This window comes from Ptychodera flava, chromosome 12 (genome assembly GCF_041260155.1).
Source record: "Ptychodera flava strain L36383 chromosome 12, AS_Pfla_20210202, whole genome shotgun sequence".
Lineage (NCBI taxonomy): Eukaryota > Metazoa > Hemichordata > Enteropneusta > Ptychoderidae > Ptychodera > Ptychodera flava.
The window spans coordinates 29,406,732-29,431,996 of record NC_091939.1 but is presented as its reverse complement, the minus strand read 5'-3'; the positions used below and the strand labels follow the sequence as shown (position 1 = coordinate 29,431,996).

The window sequence follows — 25,265 nt, the reverse complement described above, 5'->3', positions numbered from 1 at the left end:
CGATAAGCAGGTTTTTTAAATGTAGTTGGTAATTACAACGCTGAAATGACTTCATACATTCTCTACTAGGATTCAATTGCCGGAAGACGGAACTGAATGTCTCTCACTGCAAGCCACTCACTGCAAGCCGCTATTGCGCGCAACTTCAAAACTGGCGTAATTTCTGTGTCATCAATATGAAAGTAAAATATCCAACGAATATCACATAATACCAAAATTGTCATTTTATCTTTCAGAGAACTGCATGGGCACTTGCTGGCAATGATGAACAACCTTAACACTGAAGATCTTGAAACAGAGGCCTAAGCTTTGATTTGCCGATATGTAACCTCACTTTTAGTAGTTTTGCAAGAATATTGTTACCATTGAGTAATTCATAGTTAACAGAAAATTTTTATTGATTGTGGTGTTTGCATATATTTGCCATTCTAGAGAGTAGCCCGCTTAGGTGATCTGTCCTGAACACTTTCTTTAACCCTATAGATTTCCGCTATAATTAGAACAAACACCGGTTTACCTATTCAAATGCCGCACTTCACTTTGAACTTGACAGATAAATAAAGAAACGTGTCGACATTACATAACCTGAATGTAAATTAGTCGACATGAATAACAATTTCATTGATGATAACTGTAATGTTTTCAAAATTTGACTTTTTAGCTGTCTTTGCAATTGTGTCTAGATGTTTGTTGACTTTTTTATAATTTGATAAATGCTATAGCACTTGTGAGTACTGATTTATAGGTATATATGCATATTGAGGTCAAAGGTCATCGAGATCATGTGACATTTTGTCAAAAAACTCTTCCAATAGTTATTTGTGTGTACCAAAAATCAGACGTCTAGTTCTATTGGCTAGCCCATTATTAGGTATGAGCATAATTAACGAGGTACAGGATATATCGCCATAAGGTCCCCATCATACCGAATATGACGGGTATAACATTTGTGGTTACTGATTTATAGGCAGATATGCATATGTGAGGACAAAGGTTGTCGAGGTCACATGACATTTTGTCAAAAGACATCCCTCCTCTACTCATGCCTGTGTACCAAAATCAGACCTCTAGGTGTATTGTCAAGCCAAGAATTGGATATATGCATAATTAATGAATTGCAGTATGGTGTGAGGGTCCATTTGAATTGGCATACCTGGAATTGTTCAATTGACACATGCCCTTGAAATTTGCCATGAAGGAGCCTTGCCCTATGGTCTACAAATACTGTTAATCGAATTTTGATTGATTACTTTCATGCAAATGAGATTGATTTAAAGGTTTCAATCGAAGATGATCCCTAGATCATATGACCAGTCGGCAAGTCAGCATGGTAACAAAAATGTTAAATTAGGTGTTTAAGTTTTACACATATGCCAAAGTGCAAGTCATTTCGTACGACAGTCTTGAGTGGGAGCCATTATGTATAAAGCATGTCCAAGAACATTCAAGATCATGAATCATTTGTCAAAATAAATTGGTCTTATACTGGCTCATATGAACCATGAGCCAAACCTGTAGCCTATGTATAGTTCCTGAGATACAGGCATTTTTGCATAATTAGTAATGGAAAAATATAAATTTAATCACTTAAAATCATCTTCTCAGAAACGGTAAGGTCTTGAAATTTTTACTAGTCGCTTAAAGAAAAATGGAAGTGACACGGTGGACATATTGGCCTCATGAAAATGAGAAATCGTTTTACTACTGTAAGATATATTTAAAAACATTGCCTAAACTAAAAGCATAAAAATGATCATAAATAGTTATTATAACATGTTACCTTGTCTCCTAAATTACTCTCGTAAATAGATCATCAACATTAAGTTTGCACAGAATCCATATCCATTTTTGTGCATTTTGGTATTTTGTATCTTCTGCAAAACTTCATTAAAGTTTAAGTAAATCATATCCTTGACACCACTGAATTGTACGCTGAAAAAATAGTTCTAATGCTCTTGTTTGAACAGAATAGTCATTTATTGGTCAAGTGAAGGAGAAGTGGTATGATGGCCATATTGGAGTTATGTAAATAAGAAATCTTAGATGTTATGATACATTGCTTACACTAAAAACGCATTAAATAATCAAATTGCTTTAATAAAATGTTAATAGGTATCACCGTAATTATATTTGAAAGAATGTTCCTCAGGATTGTCCGAGGCTATAGGGGTTCTGGTAAATCTTAACCGAAAGAATATCAAAGTCCGAATATAGCCATCCTCGTAAGATAAAATAATATTCAAAATTTGAGAAGTATATGAACATTTTGATAACACTATGCTGGCTTAAATACATTAACGCCCTGCATATCAACAAGCGCTCACGGTATACCGTTTTAATGGCAACAGACGTTCAGTTGGAGAAGCAAGTATTCGCCGAGTATATATTTCTGTCTCAAGTTTAAAAACAAGTAAGCGCGAAAACGATGAGAAATTACTATACCAGTTACGTTTTATCGGATTTGATCGGAAATCTAGTTCTTTGAGTTAGCAACTTGCAAAACATTGTTCAGCTCCTGCCACTATGAAGATTGCAAAGAACTTTATGAATACCAAAATTCTGTGTTGTAGCTTTCAAAGAGGCCAGCCTCGTTCGCAGCAACTATTGTAAGGTAGTATTTCAACGACGGATCCACACCAGTCAAGAGATAATCCGAGGCGCGAGTTTCAAACCATTTAAGAACATTACTTCCTCCAGGTACCGAACTGATTGACAGCTCATAGGTGAGAGACGAGTTGCTGATGAACAGTTCGGTCCAGTCTAAATGTACTGTGTTGTCGCTTAACCAGACGTGGTTGACGTCATGACCTGATGAATGATAAAAAATCAATAAGCTGCGTTAGCTACAATGCTATCAATAGCTATGTAAGCGGAAATAGTTTGCAAGGTATAAAACCGAGGCTAAAACACTGTTTAGATGAACACCACATTATTGATAATATCTGCTCAGCATAGTCCATTGTCAATCCATCAAACATCATAGCACCAATCGCTTTGATGTATCTACTAGCATTGCTTCTCTACTTCAATGTTACAGTATTCCTTTCTCTATAATTTACCTGTGAGATATGGCGGACACGTCTCTATGGTGACATTCGATATGACGGGGTCACTCTTAAACCCGCCATAGTTAACGGCCAGTAACTGTATTTGATAGGTTTCATAGGAATTCAAGGAAAGACCCTTCAACACCGCAGTGTTTTCACCTCTTTCTCCGACTGTCCTCGAACCCTCTAGCGTCTGCCCTTTGTCGGACATCAAATTACACTAGAAAAGGAATAGACGCAAATGAGAAAATAATTTTTAAAAAAAGAAAGAAATAAAGGTTACATTTTTTGACCCTTAATAATTTGTTATATACGAAAGTACATTGTAAATAAGATATTTTTTGCGAGCAGTTTTCATTAATTCAAAAACACAGATCATTGTAAATCTCACCTCGAAGTTGGATATACCGGACAAATCGGAAAATCCATCCCATGCAATGCTGATACTACTAACTTCTTTTTGATGATTATCCCGCGCATCGTACACGGTTGGGGAGGAAATGACGACACGAAGCGTTGCATCACGGGAGTGAGGTGCCTCCTTGACGATGGTGACTCCACTGGACACAATCTCAGTAACAAGCCCTGCGAAGTTTTTACATCGCACAGTGCAGTACACTGTCTCTGCATGATGTAGGTGATTTTCAAGATCTACTGAAGCAGAATACAAGGTTGCTGTTCTCGTGAAGGGAGATAGGGTGAAGACGATGGTGCTCTTCCTATCAACCATGAAAGAGAACAAAATTAAATACTGATATGAATATATATATATATAATATATATATATATATATATATATATATATATATATATATATATATATATATATATATATATATATATATATATATATATATATATATATCCAGTTTGGTAATAATTATTCCGATTTACAACGTTCCACATTCAGCTTCTTCTGACGTCAGACGTAGGTTGGTTGTTAGGGTGGCAAACGCAGATTTCAGTTGTTGGCAAAGTTCTTGCATAGAGGAAAATGGAGTTCGTGGAGTAGGTTCCGAAGACGTTTAAGGGAAATAAAGTAACTGCACATAATCATGTTATTAAAATGTAGACACTGACAATGATGATTTTGGCGGGTAATTTTCATCCATCTTCTGCCACTTCTAGTGTCGCCAACGGGTCCGTAAACCGGTGAATCACCGGTCGTAAAAGATGAATAATTATCACTAAACAGTATGCATCGAATACTGAGAGAAGAATCTACAAAAAGTTAGTCAAGCAAAATCGTTAAAATGTAAGCATCAACAGAGGATGAATATTTGTCCATATCGATCTTACCTACAGCCCATTCACAATATTCAATTCCACTCTCTTGGTCACTAACCCTCCAATGCACTGAGATCACAGACAATGTTTGGTGAGTGAGGTCTTCATCTTCATTAGGACCATCCTATTTAAGATATGCACACGCAGATATGGTAAAGCATACTCGACTTAAATAAGTGAAATTGTTGAAATATTATACACATATTGACTGGCCATGAGGGCAACGGCATACGTCTGTACCCCGAGGGACTGTGAGTAACCAAAAAAACAGACTCTTTCCCGAGGCCGTAGGCCGAGGGAAACAGTCTGTTTTTGGGGCTGACTCACAGGCCCGAGGGGTTAAAGACGCTATGCTGTTGCCCGCATGGCCAGTCAATATGTGTTTTATAACACACCTCATCCGTAGCCATGCATGAGAACGTAATATACACAAAACTTGTCGCATGAATGATGTAGGCCTAATGTGTTGGATGTAGGCCTAATATGTTGAAGTTGTTCGGCAAAAAAACCCGTTTTCCCGACAGGGTCGCAATACTTCTGCAAAACGTTCAATGCACCTTTGATTATCGTTTCCGTTCGTTTCGAGTCCTTGTTGGAAACCAGAGCATTCAGTTCTTCTTCAGAAAGTCGGATAAACCGAGAAATTTCTCGACTATCGTTTCGCTCGTCCGCAGAAGACACCTTTGTTTACATTTCAGTTCGCGCATGCGCCAATGGTTTTTTGACGTCAGCGGGCATCATTTTTCGGAACTGATGCCTGGCAAGCAACAGTTCCGACAAATGATTCCCGATGACATCGTTTACGTGGATCAGCACCAAAAGAACGCATCCCACGTGACTATCAATTGGCGAATTATAACACAGACTGCGGATGAGGGGTGTTATAATACTCTTTAACTCCTGAAATATTATACCGGTCCAGTTTCACATGACAACTGTGCAACATTTTAGACTATAACACACCTCATCCGCAGTATGTATACTTATTCGCCAATTGATAGTCACGTGGGATGCGTTTTATTTGTGCTGATCCACGTAAACGACGTCATCAGACAGCATTTGTTGGAACTGTTGCCTGCCAGGCATCAGTTCCGAAAAAATGATGCCGACATTGACGCATGCGCGAACCGGAATGTAAACAAAGATGTCGTCTGCGGCCGATCAAAACGATAGTCGAGAAATTTCTAGGTTTATCCTACTTTCTGAAGAAGAACTGAATGCTCTGGTTTCAAACAAGGACTCGAAATGGATGAAAACGATAATCAAAGGTGCATTGAATGTTTTGCAGAAGTATTGCGATCCTGTCGGGAAAAACTTTTTCTTGCCGAACCACTCCAACGTATAAGTACATGCGACAAGTTTTGTGTATGGTACGTTCTTATGCATGACTGCGGATGAGGTGTGTTATAAAACACATATTGACTGGCCATGAGGGCAACAGCATACGTCTTTAACCCCTCGGGCCTGTGAGTCACCCCCCAAAAAACAGACTGTTTCCCTTGGCCTTCGGCCTCGGGAAACAGTCTGTTAATGGGGTGACTCACAGTCCCACCGAGTACAGACGTATGCTGTTGCCCTCATGGCCAGTCAATATGTGTATACTGTAATGTTTCACACTCTATCCATTAATAGCATAATGCTCCATGATGTGTTGCCACAGATCGAAGTGACGACCTTACACTAAACTTGTCATGAAGCTGAACCTACTCACCCCGATACAGCAAATGTCTGGAGGTGTGATGTCAACCATGATTGGTTCAGAGTAGAACACTGCAGTCAGATCGGCGGCATTCTTTGCAACTACGGTGACGTAAACTGGTAAACCATGCGTCAATGAAAGGTTATTTAACAATACTTGAGACGACCGACCAACAGATCGAAATTCTTGTAACTGTATCCCTCCTACATGAAATGGGTATGAATATAGGAGGTAATATGTGAAAGCACAACATTAATATTTACCTGCGCTTATTTTTTAAGGTGTACACATTTTATGAGCAAGAAAATGTTTTAAAAATTTCAAATCGGAAAAATGATTTCGTAGGATAGTCGTAATTATCGGCCCCAATTACAAGGTTATACTTTTTCAATGTTTTTTCGTGTTATCGTTGTTGTACTCTTTACAGTCTGAAGAGCTTATTTTTCAATGATCGCATTGAAGTTAAACGAACTGGACGAGCGATCACACATGTATGTGTAGTACGCAGTTCTGGTCTATTACCTTTAACAGTACCAATTGCGATCATGTAGTCTACTATCGGACTTTCTGGGTCAGTTATAGTCCAGCTTGCATGCAGAGAAAATTCCTTGCCATCTGTACGCAGATGCACATGGATGGGATCAGGTGATTCGATACTCTCTTGTTTAGAGTTTGATTGCAGGAGAAAAAGATGTACGTCATCTAGTGAAATACCTGAAAGGAAATGGGAATGAAAATGATTTTAGCTTGGCCGGTCGACATATAGTGCACTTGTAAATAACGTTTTACATTTTTATATGCAGATTGTGTATATTAAATAGCTGCTACTGGTAATGTCGGTTTCGTTGACGTGATAACAATACAATGTGTATACGGTAAATGTGAATTTATGACAGTGACTGAATGCTATAATTTGAATTATAATTTCGCAAATATAATAATCGATTATAATACTGGCCATTACAGCAAACGAACACTTAGCGCAATTCAAGCGATAAGTTGTGATTGAAATTCTGCCAATCATGCCTCTAACATGTGTTATAGTCATTTGCCTAAAAATGATCAATGCTAGCAAAACATTAACACAAACAGAAGAAGAGGTCATAGCTAAGTGTACGTGAATATCTAACATTTGAAGAAGTTATGGAAACAGTAAAAATATCGGTACATAAATCTGACATTTTACAAATTAAATAAAGCAAATGCATCTTCTCAGTTTTAGTGTATCTGATTTGGTTTATTTGCATTAGTTCCAAATTGGTGATATTCAAAACGAGAAAAAATATAGCTTACCATTTTTGTCTCCGAAGGAGCCAATAGTAATGTCTGATAACGCTGCTGGAGCTGTGAAGTAATAGACATGCTCGTACCAGTCCAACTGACTCTGAGTCCTGACACTTCTTTGGAACAATTTGAAGACTCGTTGTACACCCGGAAAGCGAATATATCCCTCTTGCGAGAGAAGTGAAGTGGTCGACCCGGGCAAATGACTCGCGTAAAAGGAAATTCTGTATTTTCTGCCAGCTGTGGTTATGACAGTCTGTGACACGCTACCATAGATATTCATAAAGGCATGACCTGAGTTTGCATTAGCTCCGGAACCAGTGAAAACATGTCCCGTTCCTTGCACCTGCCACGCTGTCGGCAGACAGATGATTATTTCTGGATCATTGCAATCTATCTCGTTGACAATGTGCCCATCGTGTGTCTCAAATTCTTCAAATGAAGGATTACCGATCAAGTTCGTGCCCTTGACGATGCTTTCTACCGCCTCCGGGGCTGTCGTATCCACGGTGATACCGTTTGAAAAGGCCGGTTTGGACGGAAGGCCGGCAGCGTCGACAGCCGTGACCTTCGAGAAGTAACTTTGACCTGTAGTTCAGAAATATTTCTCAATGTTAATTTTAAATCAAAGGTTAACAAAGAAAAGATTCGGACAACAAAATTACTCCCTACACTGTTGAGGTTTCATTATAACATTGAACTATTCTATATGGTCTATCACAGCGTTTTGAAGAACCTGCGTAAGTACACGGTCGCATCAAATATTGATTTTCATTTCGGCCTTTTTAATATTACTATAATAAAATGCTAATCGAATTGGTAAATATTTCAAAAAGCACACAAAGTGCAAGTAGCTGCGACTGCACTTTTCCCTTTTTTCAATCACAGCACAGTCATCAAACTAGTGCGGAGAACACATTTGAAAACGGTATATAGACATTCATCACCTGCAACAAGGCTTTGCTCCATCGATATCGCCTTTGACAGATAAAGGCCAACGTCATTGCAAGCAAGAATGTCTTCTGCTCCGGGCGTGGTACCAACACACCATATGTAATGATGAATTGATGACTGCAAGTCAGAGAAACCATGCCACGACGCAGCTACAATATTGCTCGAGTTTTGATACCCTGAATCGTGAATTCCGAGACCGTCGTGCACCACGCCGACCTCTGGCGGCACTGTATCAATCTGGAAAAGTAACAAGTTTTCTCATTATCAACGGAATAACTTCAATGCAATTGCGCTTGCGCATAACTGCACTCAAAACCATGACTTAGATACATGTTTGTAGTCTTAATCGACGAAACCATTTCGACAAGTTCGAAAATACACTCAATGAAAAAGCTATTATATTCTCACCATGAATCCATCAGATGATGCAATCGATATTAGTCCAGCATTATTTACAGCCTTGACGTTGGAGTAGTACTTGAATCCTGGCTGAAGATTTAACCCGGTCAACATCACTTTGTATTCATCTGGTTGCTGCGTATTTGTACTGTAAGATATGACATCTTCACCTGGAATACAGAATGATGGTAAGATTTAACATGAAATGCGCCCGCTTAATAAATGTGAACAAAGAACGTCTTCACGCAATGTCTATGTTAAATTCAGATGTAAGCAAAACTAAACATGTTACTAAGGTCATTCAACTGCACGTACCTCCAACATGTGTTCCGATTGACACTGAGAATTCTCTGATATCAGAATCCTTATCTGAGAAGACGTTTCTCCATGATATTCCGATGTATGTTTGTGATGTCGAAAAGTCGACATCAACCAGTTTGTCGAGGTCGAGTACATCTTTAACCTATCGATGGTCAGAACACGCGAGTAAGAAGATAAAGTATACATAGTTAGGGTAAAACACCAAATAAGATCAACGAATTCATAAATTTGCAAAGTACTGTTCTAAAGAAATATCCAACTTGTACCTTACGAGACGTTGATATCGCTGGCGGAGTGGTGTCCGATTTTATTCCGTCAGATGTAAATATGGCGTACCTCATATCGTCATACCATGCTTTGACGTAGAAAACATACTCCAATTTCGTATTCAGAGATACTGAAATGCAAGGATATGCGCGTTGATATATGTCTACCTTTGTCTTTTGCATAAATATTCATTCAAGGAGCCAAAGAAAAGTAAGCATCGGTAGAAAAAATATAGCTGACTTACTTCCTTTAATGGTAAATACAGCAAGGGTGTCAAGACCGGCCTCGTGCCATATTCTGTCAAGCGTTGGATCTAACAATCCTGTTCCCGGCGCCGCGCCTTTGCTTCCAACACTCCACTCATAACGTTGAATTGATATACCTACAAAGGGTGATTATACTGTCATATACATATGCTATGTAATGTGATATTATCTATGAAACTTTATCTCATCGTTTGCTTTTTAAAATCATCCTTTTAGTCATTGGCACTTTAACCTTTACACAACCACGAATTCCCAAAGCCCGTTGTTGTCAATGATGATTGTTGACTTGTTTATAGGGTGATTGGGTGAATGTGTGACGGGTTTGTAACATGTATAAACTAAATCCTAAGCACACGAACATTTACCTCCTTTTCGCATTTATTTGCCTGGCTGAATTGTGTCATATGGATATAGTTAATAGTTGTATTAGTTATCGAAATGGAATAATTACAATTTTTGTCAAAAATGATAGCACAGTCCCAATGGTGTTTCATCATTGGCAACTGATGGCAGTATTGTTAATATGCGAACACATGTAGAATTTATTGTGATTACGTAGACATTCTATCGCCAAACTTTAAACTCAATATTCGCTGTGTGACGATTAAATATATATGTTTCAGTTATAAATTGTGGTTCATCATCGCATGGAAAACAATTGCGTAGTAAAATTAGACATTGGGCTGAAAACAATAGACTTTTTAACCCATCTACACACAGGAAGTATTCATGCATTTTGCTTGTGACAAGAATCATGGATTAATTATGTTGGATTAGAGATATGTGTAATGGTCCTAGAAGAAACTGTTCTATAAGAAAGTGAGTGCCGACATACAGCGATATTTGATTGTATCACAAACAAATTTAAGGCATGTGTATGTTATTGTTCATCGAGCCTATACTAAGTTACAGCGAAGTCATGCACTCTATTCATCCGTAATCATCATCATCATCATCATCATCATCATCATCGCCATCTCCATTTCTTACCATTGTTCAATATTCTCCATCTCGCCGATAAAGCACAAGTTGAAGCTGTAAAATTGACATCTTGAAAAGCATCACCAATTAAGTCTGTATCTCTGTAGTCAATTACGTCGAAAACCTTGATCTGCTCATACTGATCACTTCCTGTCGATAGAATGTTCAACCAAAACTAAGGAATGAGCTACACAATACCATATTCAAATTAATTTTTTGTTTGAACATACAGGAATAAAGTAAATCCCATGAATCTGAAAAATGAGATTCAAAGCTCTCTGAAGAGCAGCGACAAAGAACATTTTTCGTATTTTACTTTGAGAGAAATGAGCAAAAACTTACATACTCAAATTTCATGGTGATTTCAGTAATAGAAATAGAAATATACCAAATATATGAGGAATCAGGCCAATACTTCAAGTTTTTACAATTTTTTTCTTCTTCTATGATTATTTGTATATTTCTGCGGCTCACACATTTATTTTAACAAATTTTGATCAGCAACTCACGACACATCTGCACACATGGAATCTCTAGCAATTTTCAGTTTTTGCAACATACATACATACATACAGGCGTACATACATACATACATACATACATACATACATACATACATACATACATACATACATACATACATACAGACATGTATAGATACATGTACATAGATATATACATATAGATAAAGACAGACAAGACAGAAACACATACATACAGGCGTACGTACTGTACGTGTGTATATGTGTTGACTGACCCTGTTTTATACTATAGTAAATGAGCGTTAATGATGAATGATCATAAGAGAAGACACAAGTCCCACCTGTGACGTCAGAGCATTCAAAACCTGTATGGTCACATGGTTGATTTTGTGGTCCGCATGTGCAGTCACCTTGACATGTCTGTATGTCACATCGTCTCAATAACGACAGAATTCCGCTGTGGTCATTAGATTTTGTCACCACAAATGTTTCGTGGGCCTCATAGCTCCGTAACCCAACCTGAATGACATTATAATAAAGATCGTGGATATTAGAGATATGTTTAAAAACTTGAATTGACAACTTTGTTCCAATAAACAATTCAAAGATCTTATGGAAAAGCATCGATTATAATGTAATGGGCATTACAATGCAAAATTGGTTTTTTATTGTCAGGGAATCAAACTAGTTGATTGCTTATCGATGTGCACATAATAGAGTAATGTTAATCGGTGAAAAATTACTATATTACAGCAGCGAATGTGAAACCGTCAAACTATAACTCACCTGTTCATTCATTTTAAAAAGTCTCCAAATATTTACTGTACCTCATTGACTGCCCACAGTGAACAGTAAATGTATTCGCCTGGAACAAGGTCTCTGTTGATATCGATAATTGCCGTTTGTATGCTACCTTCATCGAAATGGGAAGTCCCATTAGAGTGAGGGACTTGTACTGTGATATTCTGCATGGAAATAAACGATGAACACAAGAGTTGTGTTTGCTGTTTTCAAAGAATGTTTCTATTGTCATATCCGACTTGATTGGTCTAAATTAGGTATTAGGCTACTTTAAGCTCGTCTATAAACTGCGCCTAATGCACATTATTGTGATGCCAGAATGCGCTAGTTCAAGTCGTTTTCTGATTCTTATTTCATATTTTACCAAACTGAGTACCTTTGGTAGACGGAGTATATGTAAGGCGGGAAAATGCCTATTACGTTAACTCTATGGACACGACAACGTCAAATAGTGAAGGGTGAAATAAGCTTAAGACAAGAGAAGTGGATTGAACTCGGCAACTTCGAGGCATAAGATTCTGTGTCAAATAAACACATATATTGATGCCTCACTTACCCCAGTCACATCACATGAAGCATATCTACTGCCTACACCAACATGGTAATGTCTTATTCCTGTGTGAATATCGGCAAATCCTAACCAAGCTAGTTTAACATTTGCCGAGTTTTGCCCCTGGCTTTGATGATACGTCATCCAGCCTTCCTGATGACGTGTTAAACCAGCCGCGTGGTCGGTCTCCACAGCGAATGTGCCAACAGTTGGAGGACTCGAATCAACCTGAAAAAACAGCAGGCAGCTTTTTTATAGATTGGCAAACAAACTGTTGGATTTATTATTATCTTGAAATTAAAACACTGTAGAAAACAAGCAGAAAAAGCAGTGATCTTTACAACGTTGAGAATGATGTACATTAACCTTCAACTTCTATTGGAAATATAGGCGTATGTTTACATAATGAAACATAGCCATTATAGAAGTTATTCTTACCAGGATATCGTCCGTATCGCTGGAAGTACAAAGTTTAGCTGCATTGCATACTATCACGTGGACAAAGTAGGTGTTACCATCGTGCAGTGATAGGTTGGTGAACGTATACTGGTGAAGATTGCCTTGAACCTGTTAATAATTAGAGTTACATTGGTGTTAAATAGGAAATTACAAAGTCACAAGTGCCCACTCATAAGCTTTACATACAAACACACAGCAACCTATACATGTTTACATGAGTAGTAATTTTTTCCGATTTATAATAGCTGTACCTATTTCTGCTGCACAAATATGAAATGTTTACCTTCACAGACGGAACAGTCATATCAGACTGGCGATGAGTGGAGAGAGACAGCAGCTGAGTTTCTATCGGACTGTCAGGATCGTAAAACTCCCATGATACCGTGAGTAGTGAAACCCATACCTGAATAAATACGGAATGGGTTACATGTAGATTTCCCAGAGACAATTTAATGTTAAAATTATCGATATGAGCAGCCATCTAGACTTATTGACTGCCTGCTTCATGATTTTTTTTTCAGATAAGAAATGTTACCATAAAAAAACGAAAAAACTGAAATTCATGATTCGAAAATAATTCATGATGAGTCAAGTGTATGGTCACGATACATGTTGTACCTGAGTTCCATTAAATATTGATCCCATGGTGTTATCACATCTAGGCTTCTTAATCAGGGTAGGCGGAGTGTCGTCGACGATAATCCCATTAGATGACTGTTCAGTAAAGAGGCCTAATAATAAACGACACATTTTATTGCCAATAAATGTTTAGTTATCAGAGGTAGGCGAATCACTTACGCTTCAGGAACACAGAGACTGGCATTCACACATCACTTCGTTCGTGTTCAGAGGACCCGCCTAGGACCTGCCTCAGAAGCTATGGAAACACAACTTTAAACCTATGTATGGCAGGGAGGATGGACGGTTGCATGGTCACAATCTTAGTTTAAACCCTTTCAGTGTTGTCGAAAACAATCGTTTAAATTAAATGATATATGGATACTGGAAAATGAATATACCTGCTTTATTGAATGCTCTAACGGTAACATAAATCGGGGTGGCAATTTGTAATTGGTTTGGTAACTGTGATATAAATGCCTTCTCTGTCAGATGTAATCTAGTCCTTGGTAAAGTATCGTTACCGCCGGGTGTTGTTCCTGCTTGAAGTTCGTAGTGTGACAGTTGAGAGTGAGGATCGTGAAAATTATACCAGTGAGCCGACAGTGATGTCCTAGAAATCAAGCAAAGTTGATTGTATAAACTTACAAATAAACTTATAGAAATATGTATTAACATTCATATATTATTTTATACGAATCGAGAACTTATTTTGCTGTATCCATTGTATCTTGCTGAATTTTCCTTATCAAAGCAACGTAAAGATTTGTGCATTGGCACACAGGAATAAAGATAACCAGAGACCAACGACGGTAAAAATACCTTCGGAAGGGGGTTTCAACACTTAAGAGCGAACACTTTCCTGTATTTACCTTGAAGACTGGAAGGCCTGGTCTCCGTGACTCACTCCGTCGTACACTTTGCCAGCAATGGGTGGAGAGTTATCTGGTATGATACCATCAGACGTTACAGTCGTACACAGTCCGGCAGCGTTACATGCAGTGACAGTTGTGTAGTATCTTATGCCAGGTTCCAAGTTGAGGTTTGAGAATCTCATTTCTAAAAGTATAATAAAAAGGGGTGTGTCTTCAAGAAAATGGTATATCTGTAAATGTTTTCAGAAATAATACCTACATGGCGACAAATACTTAAAGATACAGATACCTCAGACCTTCGTACTTTTGATATGCATACAAAGCATTACAGCTGAATCATTATATTTTCCGATCACGGGATAGAAGGTTAGTTTGGTAAAGCTTTTGACTAGTATCTATGATTTTTCACTTATCGTATTTTACCTAAAGATAATCCAACATCATCTCCTTTCATGACATCGTCACAATTCAAACAAGTTCCAATTTTCAATGAATATCCAGCGATGGAAGAATGCGGATCGTAGAAACCACCCCAGTGTACTGCAAGGTAGTCCAAGTGAGTCTGGCGAAAAGTCAAACAATCTATCAACTTATATATACAAATTAAAAAATTTGAGAAAAGATGTTTTGTTAAAGGTTTGCCGACGTATGACGTTGGAGGGATGTGTCCTCCTCATATCAATTACTGATGAACAAATTGAGAGCATCGATATCATGACGAATATGCTGTAGCAGACCTTCAAAACAATTTGAAAATGTTTACTTTTGCAATTTCATATCATGAATCTGGTGTAGACTAGATGGTGCTCAAGTTTGTGCAGCAAAGGTGACTTTTCCCGCAAAACATTATCTTAAGCAAGTTTTTTGAAGGTTGTTCGTCAAACTGAAACGCCGTACCTGGTAATCTTGATCGACATTCTTATCATCTCCATCATAGACGAATCCATCGCGAGGAGGCGATGCATCTACCAACACACCCCAGGATACGGCAGCGGTCGAAAGCCCCGCTCCATTGTAAGCCTGCAAAATCACATTAACCTTTACTATCTTTCACGTCGCACTACCTGTGTAAGTGTTACCTTATAAGAACATTTTATTTTACCTACTTACCGTCAAGGCATATTACTTATCACATTTCTCTGACTACATTGCTGATATACCTGATTTAAGAGTGGAGTGCTAATATATTTTCACCTTGTACGGACTAAATATAAAGCAATAGGGGTGCATTCAAAGTTATGCTGTTCAAAAAAATATGTCAAAAATTACCTCATAGTATTGAGTGTATCGCAATGTTCACTGTCAGTTCAATTCAATATCATTTTCAGTTTCCTGTTTTGTGCCTGAGCGCGAAAAAATCGATCATTGTATAGCTTGCTACAAATGAAGACTTGTATCGAAAATCAATGTTCTATTCAACGACATCTGAAATATCAATTGTTATCTAACGGATATTATACTGTACTTTCATCATACCTTGACCATAACATAGTTACTATGGCCTTCGATTAGTTCAAGATCCTCATCTGATTGGATGCTTGGCTGTTTTTCAGTAGTTGTACATGGATAAACGTCTGAATTCAAAGGGTTTGAGCCAACACACCATTCGTACTCAGCAATACCTTAAAGTGTTGTAAAATTTGAAATTTATGTCTCATGATAGTAATTTGTGTGACAGTCTATGCCGCTATTGGTACAAATAATTCACTGGCCTTTTTTCTTGTTATTTCAGTAATCTTCAGATTTAGACAATAACACATTCGACAATCCTTGGTCACTACAGACTTCCATTAATTGAAGCAAAATTTAAGTACACGGCCGACATTTCCTCCCCTTTTTCATTCTATTCCCTTGCATTTCATTGACACATTTGTCATGTTAATATTCATAATTGTTTTTGACCACTTTATTCTTTGTCTTATTTAATCAAAAGTCATTCAAAGTTTCAGTATTGTGACAATGCATACCGCTTTCGTCATCAGTAAACAAACCATTCCACGTTGCCGCTATGGATGACGTGGAGGTAAGGAAGTGACCGCCAAAGTCTATTGATCTGTCTGACGTCATCGGTGGAGTGACGTCAATTGTAACGCCCACAGAAACAGCTTGAGATGTCAACCCAACGTAGTCCGTAGCTACGGAATAAATTGTTAATAATCAGTTAATTTTTTTTTAATTAAATGCATCTTTTAACTGAATCTTAAATCTCAATTATTTGGCATGCTATCAGATGAACATTGATTTATATCTTCATATGCTGACCAGAACATATAGAAAATCTCATATTTCTCTATATGTGCTTCCTTATGGCAGATACGTAAATTTAGATGGAAGTAATCAATTCAAAGGCCGCAATATATTGCCTATATCACACAAACCTCTGGCAGCGGCATAGTATGTCAGACCTCCTTGAAGATTAAGACCGGTAACAACAACCCAGTTCAGTATTCCAACGGATTGGTAATCTTGCACGTCTACACCACCGGGAAATGAGCCTGTTAAAGAAAATTCAATAATCTTTCTATCGGATTTAAACTAGTAACCAGTATCTATACTCAAATCTAGCATAGACCCTGGTGTTCAAAACCATTAGTCTATACATTGGTATTACAAACGCGTTGACAATTACATAAAAAATAGTGACTGGCCCGCGATGTGTGTATTTTTTAGGGAACAAAATCTACAAAATACGCCATTATTTCTGCAGAATTTTATATCATCACTATTTACTCTTTGAACAACGTTTATTTAACCTGCGCTGAGGCAATATCGTACCTATTGCGATTTCGTATTTCTTAATTCCGGTGCCGTGAGATGTCCTTCCGTGTTCCTCAACATCGTAGAATCCTTCCCAGTGAACGATGAGTGACGAACTAGACGTCTACAGATGTGAAAAGGGAATGTGAAGTTAAAACGTATGACGAAGCAATGTAGCAAACAGGCCTTTAGAGTGATAACCATTTAGAATACACGTCCCTATGTTTGTTCACACAGTATTCTTTAGTTTCACAAATGCAGGACACTGTATACAATATGCTGAACTCCAGTCTTTCCAAATTTTAAAGACTTTAAGATACTAACGTAATTCGTATACAAATAAAAAGAAAGTTTTAATAACCTGATATTGCTGACCCTCTCTGCCAATTCTCACTGTACCAACAGTGGGTGGCGTATGATCAGCAACGATTCCATCCGAACAGGCTGACACTTCCGGTAGGATAACTTCAAAGTTGCCATCATACATCACTGTTTCATTAGCATGCATGCAGATGTAGTAACGCCAGCCATGTTCAAGTTGAAGGCCATCGACATTAACGTACTGCGACTGTAAGAAAGGGAAAAGCAGAACTTTGATGACAATTTGTTTCTTGAGTATGATAAGACAATTTAAAAATTCATAGTTTGCCGTTCTAGGATTTAAAAAAACAAAACCTACCAGTCAGCAAGGCAAAAAACAAACAAAGACAAAAAGCAAAAGAGTATTAACATAAGCTCATGTTTTAAATTTTTTTGAAAAATAAAAAAGCTTTTATTTGTGATAGTGTTAACTCTATGTTTGTTGTCTTAATTTTCTCAGAAAACCTAACAGCACGGCAAACAAAGCGCCTAACTTTCTGACAAATATTGGTACTGTTAGTAGAAACACAAAATTGTTCACTCACATTTGTTTCACCACAGGCCTCAACATCTGGCGAAGAGCATTCGTAAGAATCGTAAACGATTTGTTGCACCGGTTTCTGATATGCGTAACGGTCCAAAGTTTGATCAGAGATGACCTTCCAGCTGAAATTTCCATGTCCAAGGTTTGGCCACACTGCAGAAAGCTTGTGCTTTGAACGAGTGTACTCCGCATCTGAATTTTTCCATTCTGAATCTTCTGAGAGTTCCACATCTCTTTAAAAATTACAATCACGTGATGGAATTGCTACTAAATATGTATATAATAACTGTTTTCGGTTCGCATGCTTTACTTTCGTAAGATTGTCAGCAATACAGGTAGTAACAATATAAAAAAGTATAAATCTGGACCATGGACTCGCATTAATGCAGGTCAAATGATCCAGATTCTTAATTTCTACAATATTATTATTTTGTTATTAGAGTTCGAAACTTCGATGGCCATAATGATTATCGATTTGAAAAGGAATAAAAATGAGATGATAAAAACAATAATTTCTGGGGCTCATAAGAGACACGATGATGATGATGACGATGATGATGATAGTATGATTGTAGCGGCGGAAGCAGTATCAACTTCAACGAAAGCAGTAATGATATAGTGATTATAATTAACGGCATTTCAGTCCGTTTGGACAACATAGAATACTTAATGTTTGGCAAATTAATGAATAATGAATACCTGACATCCTCAATGCCATCGTCGTATTCTCCTACAGCATCGATAATGATGTTCTTTGTGATGTGACCAATCACATTGCAATCTTTTATCTCTTTGTAGATTGTAGAGCTGAGTCCAGCTTTGTTGTATCCACGCAATCCAAGTCGAAGACAATCGCTGAAGTCAAGTTCTACCGCGAGCATTGTGGTGTACTGTAACTATTAAATGGTCATGGAATTATATAGATAGAAAGGATAAGTTTGACTACAGGTCATGTGTGTAGAGCAATGGAGTAACATAATAATAATAATAATTTTTATTGACATTAAAAGTCTTTTTGTTAATTAGGTATTTATAAAACACTGTCTTTTACATGTAATTCTGCCAAGGTCAGACCGCATAAAAAGTTCACGGAAAATGATTAATTAATTCATTAAGTTCAAGTGAAGAAATTCATATTGACGCTTTGTTAGGGGTGTGTGATTATTGTGCGGTTATTTATCAGTGCCTGTTTTCCAATACTGCAATTGCTAATTAAAAGCAGTGTCCCGAAGTAACATGTGATAAATTATTGCCGTACTTGACCTGACATATGCGTTGAATCAATCCGTTGCCATGGTAATATCAGATGGCCGTCCTGTGTGTCTTCATCAGCTGTCATGACATTAATGCTCCATTCATAGTAATCGATTGCATCTTCCGTAATCTCCTCATCTAACTCTTCTTGCTGGAAAGATTTCCAGGTAAAACTCAGATCTCGCAGGGCACTAAAGAATATAATTCAAGCACACTTAAAACATCGATAAATATTATTCAAAATATATTAAAATCTCGGCGGCATACATAATCTACAAATATATTTATTAATCAAAAAATTAAAAGTTCTGCTATAAAGAGTCATCCATAACCTCACCCATCATAAATGACTTCATCGATTCCAAAAGGTATCGGTTGGTATGGGGTTACCCAGAATCCACTGCTGACAATAGGTTTAAAACATCCAGCTGGATGACAAAACTTCATGCTTGATCGGTATTTGCCGCCTGGTCGCAACGTCATACCCGTTACCGGGATGTCACTCTCTCCATACACAGGCATGTACTCGACGACAAAATCCCACATTTTCACAGTGCTTGAAATTCAAAATTAGTGAATATTATTATTATTACTTCCAAACACGTTACTAAAACTATAAACTGATGACTCCTACGTGCTCGACAGATAAGAAAAAAAAAAATGAATGGGGTCTCGAAAATGAGCAGTGTCAGGTATCTTACTGTCGTTTTAGACTTCTCACCTGTTTTGAATAAGCTCACTTTGTAAAGCCCATTTCAATTCAGTGATATAATCAGTCATGTTCTCGGGGACAGTCCAATGAGCGTTGACCGTGGTGACTGAGGCCTGGAAATTTATGTCATCTAAACATGATTTCCTTTTATCGTAGTCATGATGAATACTGTCACCAATAGCAGTGTCATTTGAACCTATGAATAGAAAATGCTAAATAAGGATAATGAATCTTATCAAATAGTTACAATAAGTTTTGTTTTGTGTCAAGTGTGATTAAATTAATGACGCAACGGTCTTTAAGAATTTCACTTTTTTTCTCGCCGTATACACATATTTGTAGAAAACGTATGAAGATCGAGCTCCTCGTATTATCGTACTTGTTATTTTCAATATGATTTGCATGACAGCATTCATCTTTGCAATCGGACTCTCATATACTGTCCTATTTGCTTACCACACGACTGACCATCATATACGTGAGCATTTGTCAGGGAATCTCCGTCAGATATTACCATGACTCCGTCTGAACTTACAGACACCGACCCAAGCTCACTCTCTGCTTCTACAGTCACAAAATATCTCTAAAAAGTAATGACAAAAGAGCAATATCAACAGCCCTCTTAATGATGAAACCAGCGAAATGGTGTTGGTTTCAGAATAAAAATATTTCATCTTTCAATTTTAATAATAATAAATAAATGCTTTATGCCCATTCCAAAAGGGCGTGAAAAATCCCCTAATTACAAAATCAGTGACATAAAGAAAGTGACGACATGTCTGGGAAAACGATGAAAATGGAAATATTTGTGAAAATGAAAACGAAGGATTCAATGTACATTAATGGCTGGTGAGACTGTTCTGAAGATAATTTTTATATTCCTGTTTAAAGCGATTATACTAGGTATTTCTCTTATGTTAGTGGGTATATCATTCCAGACCTTTGTTGCAGCATATGTTACGGTAAACTCACCTGCCTTATGTCTAATTTTTGCTATGGCTAAATGGTTACGAACGCTTTGTCTTGTACTATACATATGTCGAATCGGAAGAAAAACAATCTTTAAAAGAATCTTGTAGTCAATGACTTAAATCGCAGTCTTTAGATTATTTGATGTCAATAAGTGTCAGACATTTAAGAATGTTGTTTACAACATGCCTCACATATCGAACGTTGCGTCCCATAGGATACTTGTTGATAACGTTGCGGGCTGCATGGTTATCATTTGACTGAAATCGACCTATTGTCACTGTGACATGTCTTTCCCGACTGTCTGTCTGTTTGTCCTGTCTATCTATCCATCCTGTCTGACTTACTTGGTAAACGTTCAGTGTTAGTCCTTGGAAGGAATACGTTGATACTGATGAATCTACATCAGTAAAATTGACAACGTTGTCTGAGCCTGGGAGACTTCCAAGCGCCACTCGGTATTGAACACCCTGGTGAGGATGGGAGAATCCCGTCCACCAACAGTGGAAATCTGTTACGCTCGTCTGGAAGTCGATATCTTCAAAATTCTACAAGATGAAACATGATATGTTCAAATAAATGCTTTTACATTTGCATAGCGATTCAAACATTATTAATAATATATCTAGGCGAAAGGCATTGTGTCGACATCTTGCAATTATAAAAACAGTGCAATCGCCTGTCACTGCAGATTTTATAATTGTCTTAATTGTTCGAATCAGGTTTCATTTGCAGTTACTGTAACGAATACTTGTCAAGTAAATCCCAAAAATACATAACCAAGAAAATTGACACTTGACAGTCAGAATAAAGCGGGTTTTACGTAACAAAAGAGAAACGTACTAAGTCTTCCTGGATTCATGGTATATTCGTGGTTGTCCCTGCATTGAGTTTTTTTGAGAACTATACGCTCGTCACACAAAGAGAATAATTGGATCCCACACTCTAAAGGGGTAAGATGGAATATGGAAGAGTGAGCATTCCATCAAAGCCACTGGTTTTTGAGATTATCTTCCGGACGTCCCTTCAATACTTGCCACGATTTAAGTTATTGTATTTTGCCGTAGAAAGCACTGTATTTATGTCATTTCAGTTCCAGAAATGTTGTCCATATTCATCCACAACAAGTTCTATGCGAAAGTTCCTGCTGTTTTGCCTCTTACAGCATTACGTTTTCGCTCAGCAGCAGTTTGAATAACAACGTCAAATTGTGCTTCGGGTCTATTTTACAGTATTGTCACCGACTGGGAAGTAAACAAACCCGATTCACTTTGAAGAGTGTCGTTGGCCTTTGCTATTACGCGACTGCGCGTTCGTCAAATAATAAGTACGCGAATGCGCCAATCAGTATTCATCAAACGAAAATGTACTTTAAAAACTTGAGCGATGATATAGTGTCAAAGTGTGAGAACAGATCGTTCGAATAACACGATTGGAACAAATTTGGGATAATTGGATTTTCATGTCTTTCAAATTTCTCAAAAGCTGAATGTTGCAATATTGCATAATACTCATAGTGTTTAATGTAAAAAGAAAAGCAGATGAGATTCCTTTTGTAGATTAAATCGACATTACTCTGTCATCCAATTATCCCAAATTTGTTCCAATCGTGTTCAATAATGTTGTTTTTACCATCTTAGCTTAGCAGGCATGCTAATTCCCTTACCTTGAATGAAACTCCAGCTTCATCCGGTAAAGTGATGTCATATACAACCCCTTCTCTCGGTAACAAAACAATGTGTCTGTACGGAAGTGATGATGCAACCACGCTAAGGCCAGCCACATTGGTGACTTTGAATGAAATGTAATAGGTTTGTTCGCCGTGCAGATGCCAATCTAACATATCCGTCGGTACGGCCACGCAGCTTGGAGGGACTGTTACTTCACAAATGTCGATTTCAAGAGTTGATACGGGTACATATGGCATTATCCATGAATCACCCTGGATTTCACCTAATATGTGTGTGAGGAATGACATTAAACAAGTCAACGTCCATAACATAGTCCCCCACTTGATCAAATGTGTTTTGGAAGCTATGAATCCCTGTTCCGCGCAGATTGACGTACCCTGTAGTCAAAGCGAAATTCAACCTAATACAAAAAGGACTGATACAAAATAATTCAGGTGTACCAATTTCCATCATAATGAATAATATTGAGATTTTTAATATTTTCAAACCTCTTTGGGGAAAATGTGTTCTCAGAAATATGTTATAAGTTATATAAGTTAGTTCTTAGGGCCTTTAGTTGTCGAAGTGACACCCCTCATGAGTGCGATGACACGATAATAAGTTATTTCTCAAATTTATAATGTTCGTCGTACTCTGAAAAATCGACAAAACCCTTCGCCTTTTTCAGACTGACAGCAGATAATAACAGCTTGCCGCATGATACTATACCATAACGGGCATTTGTAAGAACTACTAACATCACGTAAGACATTATGCTGTAGTCCCCAAAGTTTTCAAGGGCGTAAGGTTATGCTTTGTATTGCACCTATATTTGGATGTCATGTCATATGACAGTGAACTCGCCATTGCACAAATCTGTTGTTTTTCATAGACTAAGTAGTTGTTCTTGAGGTACAAAAGAACTGAAGCATTAGATTGACCTACCTACGGCAACTTGATAATCTTCCAATGGATCTAAATCATCGTCATCATAAAAAGCGTCTTGGCTCCAACGGGCAACTAGGTAACTGTTTCCGTGATCATCGTCTTCTAATGTTACCGTGATTTCACCATCGAACTCAGGGGGCGTCACTTCGACAACCAAAGGCCCTAAGAACTAATTAGTATAAACAACCCAGAAAAACAAATGACACTTCCGAGTTCTGAGAAATTTCATTTTTGATTTGCATGTCGTCATCGCAATTGTTTGTCCGAAAATACATTCAAAGTCTGTGATCATTCTCTCATAAAACAGTGAGAGATATTCAGTTTCTTTATTATGCTGCAGCTGTTTGACAATTCCATCACGTTTTGCTTCTACTATGGAAACTCTCTACATCGTTATTATATATAATCCAGTGATATTTTTCTCCGTGACGTCATCGTATACGAGTGTTATTCACGGAACTGTATAACTTCGAGCCGAAGGCGAGAAGTTGCGCAAAGCATACACGAGTATACGATGACGTCAAACAGAGAAAAGATCCATGGCAGGGGTTTTATATTTATCACATGAACAGCCTAATTTTTCGTTTGATGTGGATGGATCAAAATTATTGTCGAAGATTGTAAAAATATCGGTGCGATCTGTGTTTTATTTCCCGGGATTACTTTCATTTTAATGAGTAAAACGGCCCATCACCCTGGAGATATGCAAATATTGACCGGGTACTTTTATTCATAAAATCCCGGCGATCAGGTTGAAATTTTGATACACAGATTGCCATCATTACCAACCGACATTCATGAACTTGTCAATCATTGTTTCTCGCTGTATCGACGCCAAAGGAAGTCAGCATCGGGCTGGTAGCTGGTAGGGAGGCTTCACTGCGCTTGCGCCTGGCAGCCATAGTAATCTGATTTATTTAGAATATTTTCATACATATTTATGAAGGGAAGGCAAGGCAACAACCAGATCGAAAAAGTAGAATAAGAACTATTCTAGGAGATGCCGTAGCTTTCAAAATATCACAGACTTACGATCTTGGCGATCACTTCGTTGGTACTCACAGTGACCCGGACTACGTACCCGGCCACTACGGACTGCGGCCTTCACCGGTCTCCGCCGATGTCAACTCGTCAATCCCGGTCTAGGTCGTTATTATTGACGTACTACGGACTTTGATGTTTGCAGTGACACATATCTTGCCCGTAGATACCTCCAAATTTTGTCACTCGGCGGAAACTCTGTTAGTCTGTTGTCTGAGCTAACTTTCGATAATACAATCACAGCGCTATTCTGCACAGTTCAGGCGCCGGCTCCATCGGGCTGATAGCTGATGTCTTCGCTATCTACAACACTACTATACTCTGCAAGTTTGTTTCCGATAGGGAGTTTACGTAATTTTTATGTGATGAATGAAATTTATCGTTCTTCGACGAATGACCGGATGTTTTGTGCTTTCTGTGTCGCTTTCCCCAAATTCATACGGTACGTATTTATTCATTTCAACTTAAGTGGCGGTTTAGCTTTCGGGTTTGTCGCCAGGTACGACGTATACATTGACCCGTACGAGTGGAGCCGCGACGTTACTGAGCTAGTTAATCGATCGACGACACCCCTATTCAATTCTTGGGAATAGCTGAGGCTTTAGCGACTCGAAAATTCTTTGACATGCTTTCAATGTCTGAATTTATCGCATCACCTTTTCGTAATAATGTCATGACAGCACGGCATCGATCGCGACAAATCGGTCTGCACGCAAGCGT

At 37.9% G+C, this 25,265-nt stretch overlaps 2 protein-coding genes and 1 long non-coding RNA gene across 3 annotated transcripts in view; 1 reads left to right on the top strand and 2 right to left on the bottom strand.

Annotated features, from left to right (window-relative positions):
* The window catches only part of LOC139145571 (uncharacterized), a 29,337-nt gene extending 27,230 nt beyond the window's left edge, over nucleotides 1-2,107 (top strand). The window contains exon 43 of the mRNA XM_070716804.1: nucleotides 237-2,107. Within this exon, the coding sequence (XP_070572905.1) occupies nucleotides 237-278 (42 nt within the window). The 3' untranslated portion in view covers nucleotides 279-2,107. The remainder of the gene's footprint in view (nucleotides 1-236) is intronic.
* Nucleotides 2,108-8,985: 6,878 nt separating this feature from the next.
* Nucleotides 8,986-9,600, bottom strand: LOC139145572 (uncharacterized). Its single transcript, XR_011554959.1, has 3 exons — nucleotides 9,503-9,600; nucleotides 9,258-9,388; nucleotides 8,986-9,133 (listed from the first exon to the last, which is right to left on the bottom strand). It is a non-coding gene; the product is annotated as an uncharacterized lncRNA (long non-coding RNA).
* Nucleotides 9,601-11,805: 2,205 nt separating this feature from the next.
* Nucleotides 11,806-25,265, bottom strand: part of LOC139146264 (uncharacterized) — a 28,158-nt gene continuing 14,698 nt past the window's right edge. Inside the window, exons 14-35 of the mRNA XM_070717670.1 lie at nucleotides 23,502-23,673; nucleotides 22,553-22,839; nucleotides 21,234-21,434; nucleotides 20,374-20,500; nucleotides 19,927-20,113; nucleotides 19,543-19,761; nucleotides 19,210-19,396; nucleotides 18,651-18,847; nucleotides 17,953-18,184; nucleotides 17,409-17,615; nucleotides 17,066-17,171; nucleotides 16,669-16,785; nucleotides 16,282-16,425; nucleotides 15,767-15,912; nucleotides 15,188-15,310; nucleotides 14,714-14,852; nucleotides 14,288-14,474; nucleotides 13,817-14,028; nucleotides 13,416-13,528; nucleotides 12,777-12,905; nucleotides 12,345-12,566; nucleotides 11,806-11,952 (exon numbers count right to left, since the gene is read on the bottom strand). Of these exons, the coding sequence (XP_070573771.1) occupies nucleotides 11,806-11,952; nucleotides 12,345-12,566; nucleotides 12,777-12,905; nucleotides 13,416-13,528; nucleotides 13,817-14,028; nucleotides 14,288-14,474; nucleotides 14,714-14,852; nucleotides 15,188-15,310; nucleotides 15,767-15,912; nucleotides 16,282-16,425; nucleotides 16,669-16,785; nucleotides 17,066-17,171; nucleotides 17,409-17,615; nucleotides 17,953-18,184; nucleotides 18,651-18,847; nucleotides 19,210-19,396; nucleotides 19,543-19,761; nucleotides 19,927-20,113; nucleotides 20,374-20,500; nucleotides 21,234-21,434; nucleotides 22,553-22,839; nucleotides 23,502-23,673 (3,801 nt within the window). The remainder of the gene's footprint in view (nucleotides 11,953-12,344; nucleotides 12,567-12,776; nucleotides 12,906-13,415; nucleotides 13,529-13,816; nucleotides 14,029-14,287; nucleotides 14,475-14,713; nucleotides 14,853-15,187; nucleotides 15,311-15,766; nucleotides 15,913-16,281; nucleotides 16,426-16,668; nucleotides 16,786-17,065; nucleotides 17,172-17,408; nucleotides 17,616-17,952; nucleotides 18,185-18,650; nucleotides 18,848-19,209; nucleotides 19,397-19,542; nucleotides 19,762-19,926; nucleotides 20,114-20,373; nucleotides 20,501-21,233; nucleotides 21,435-22,552; nucleotides 22,840-23,501; nucleotides 23,674-25,265) is intronic.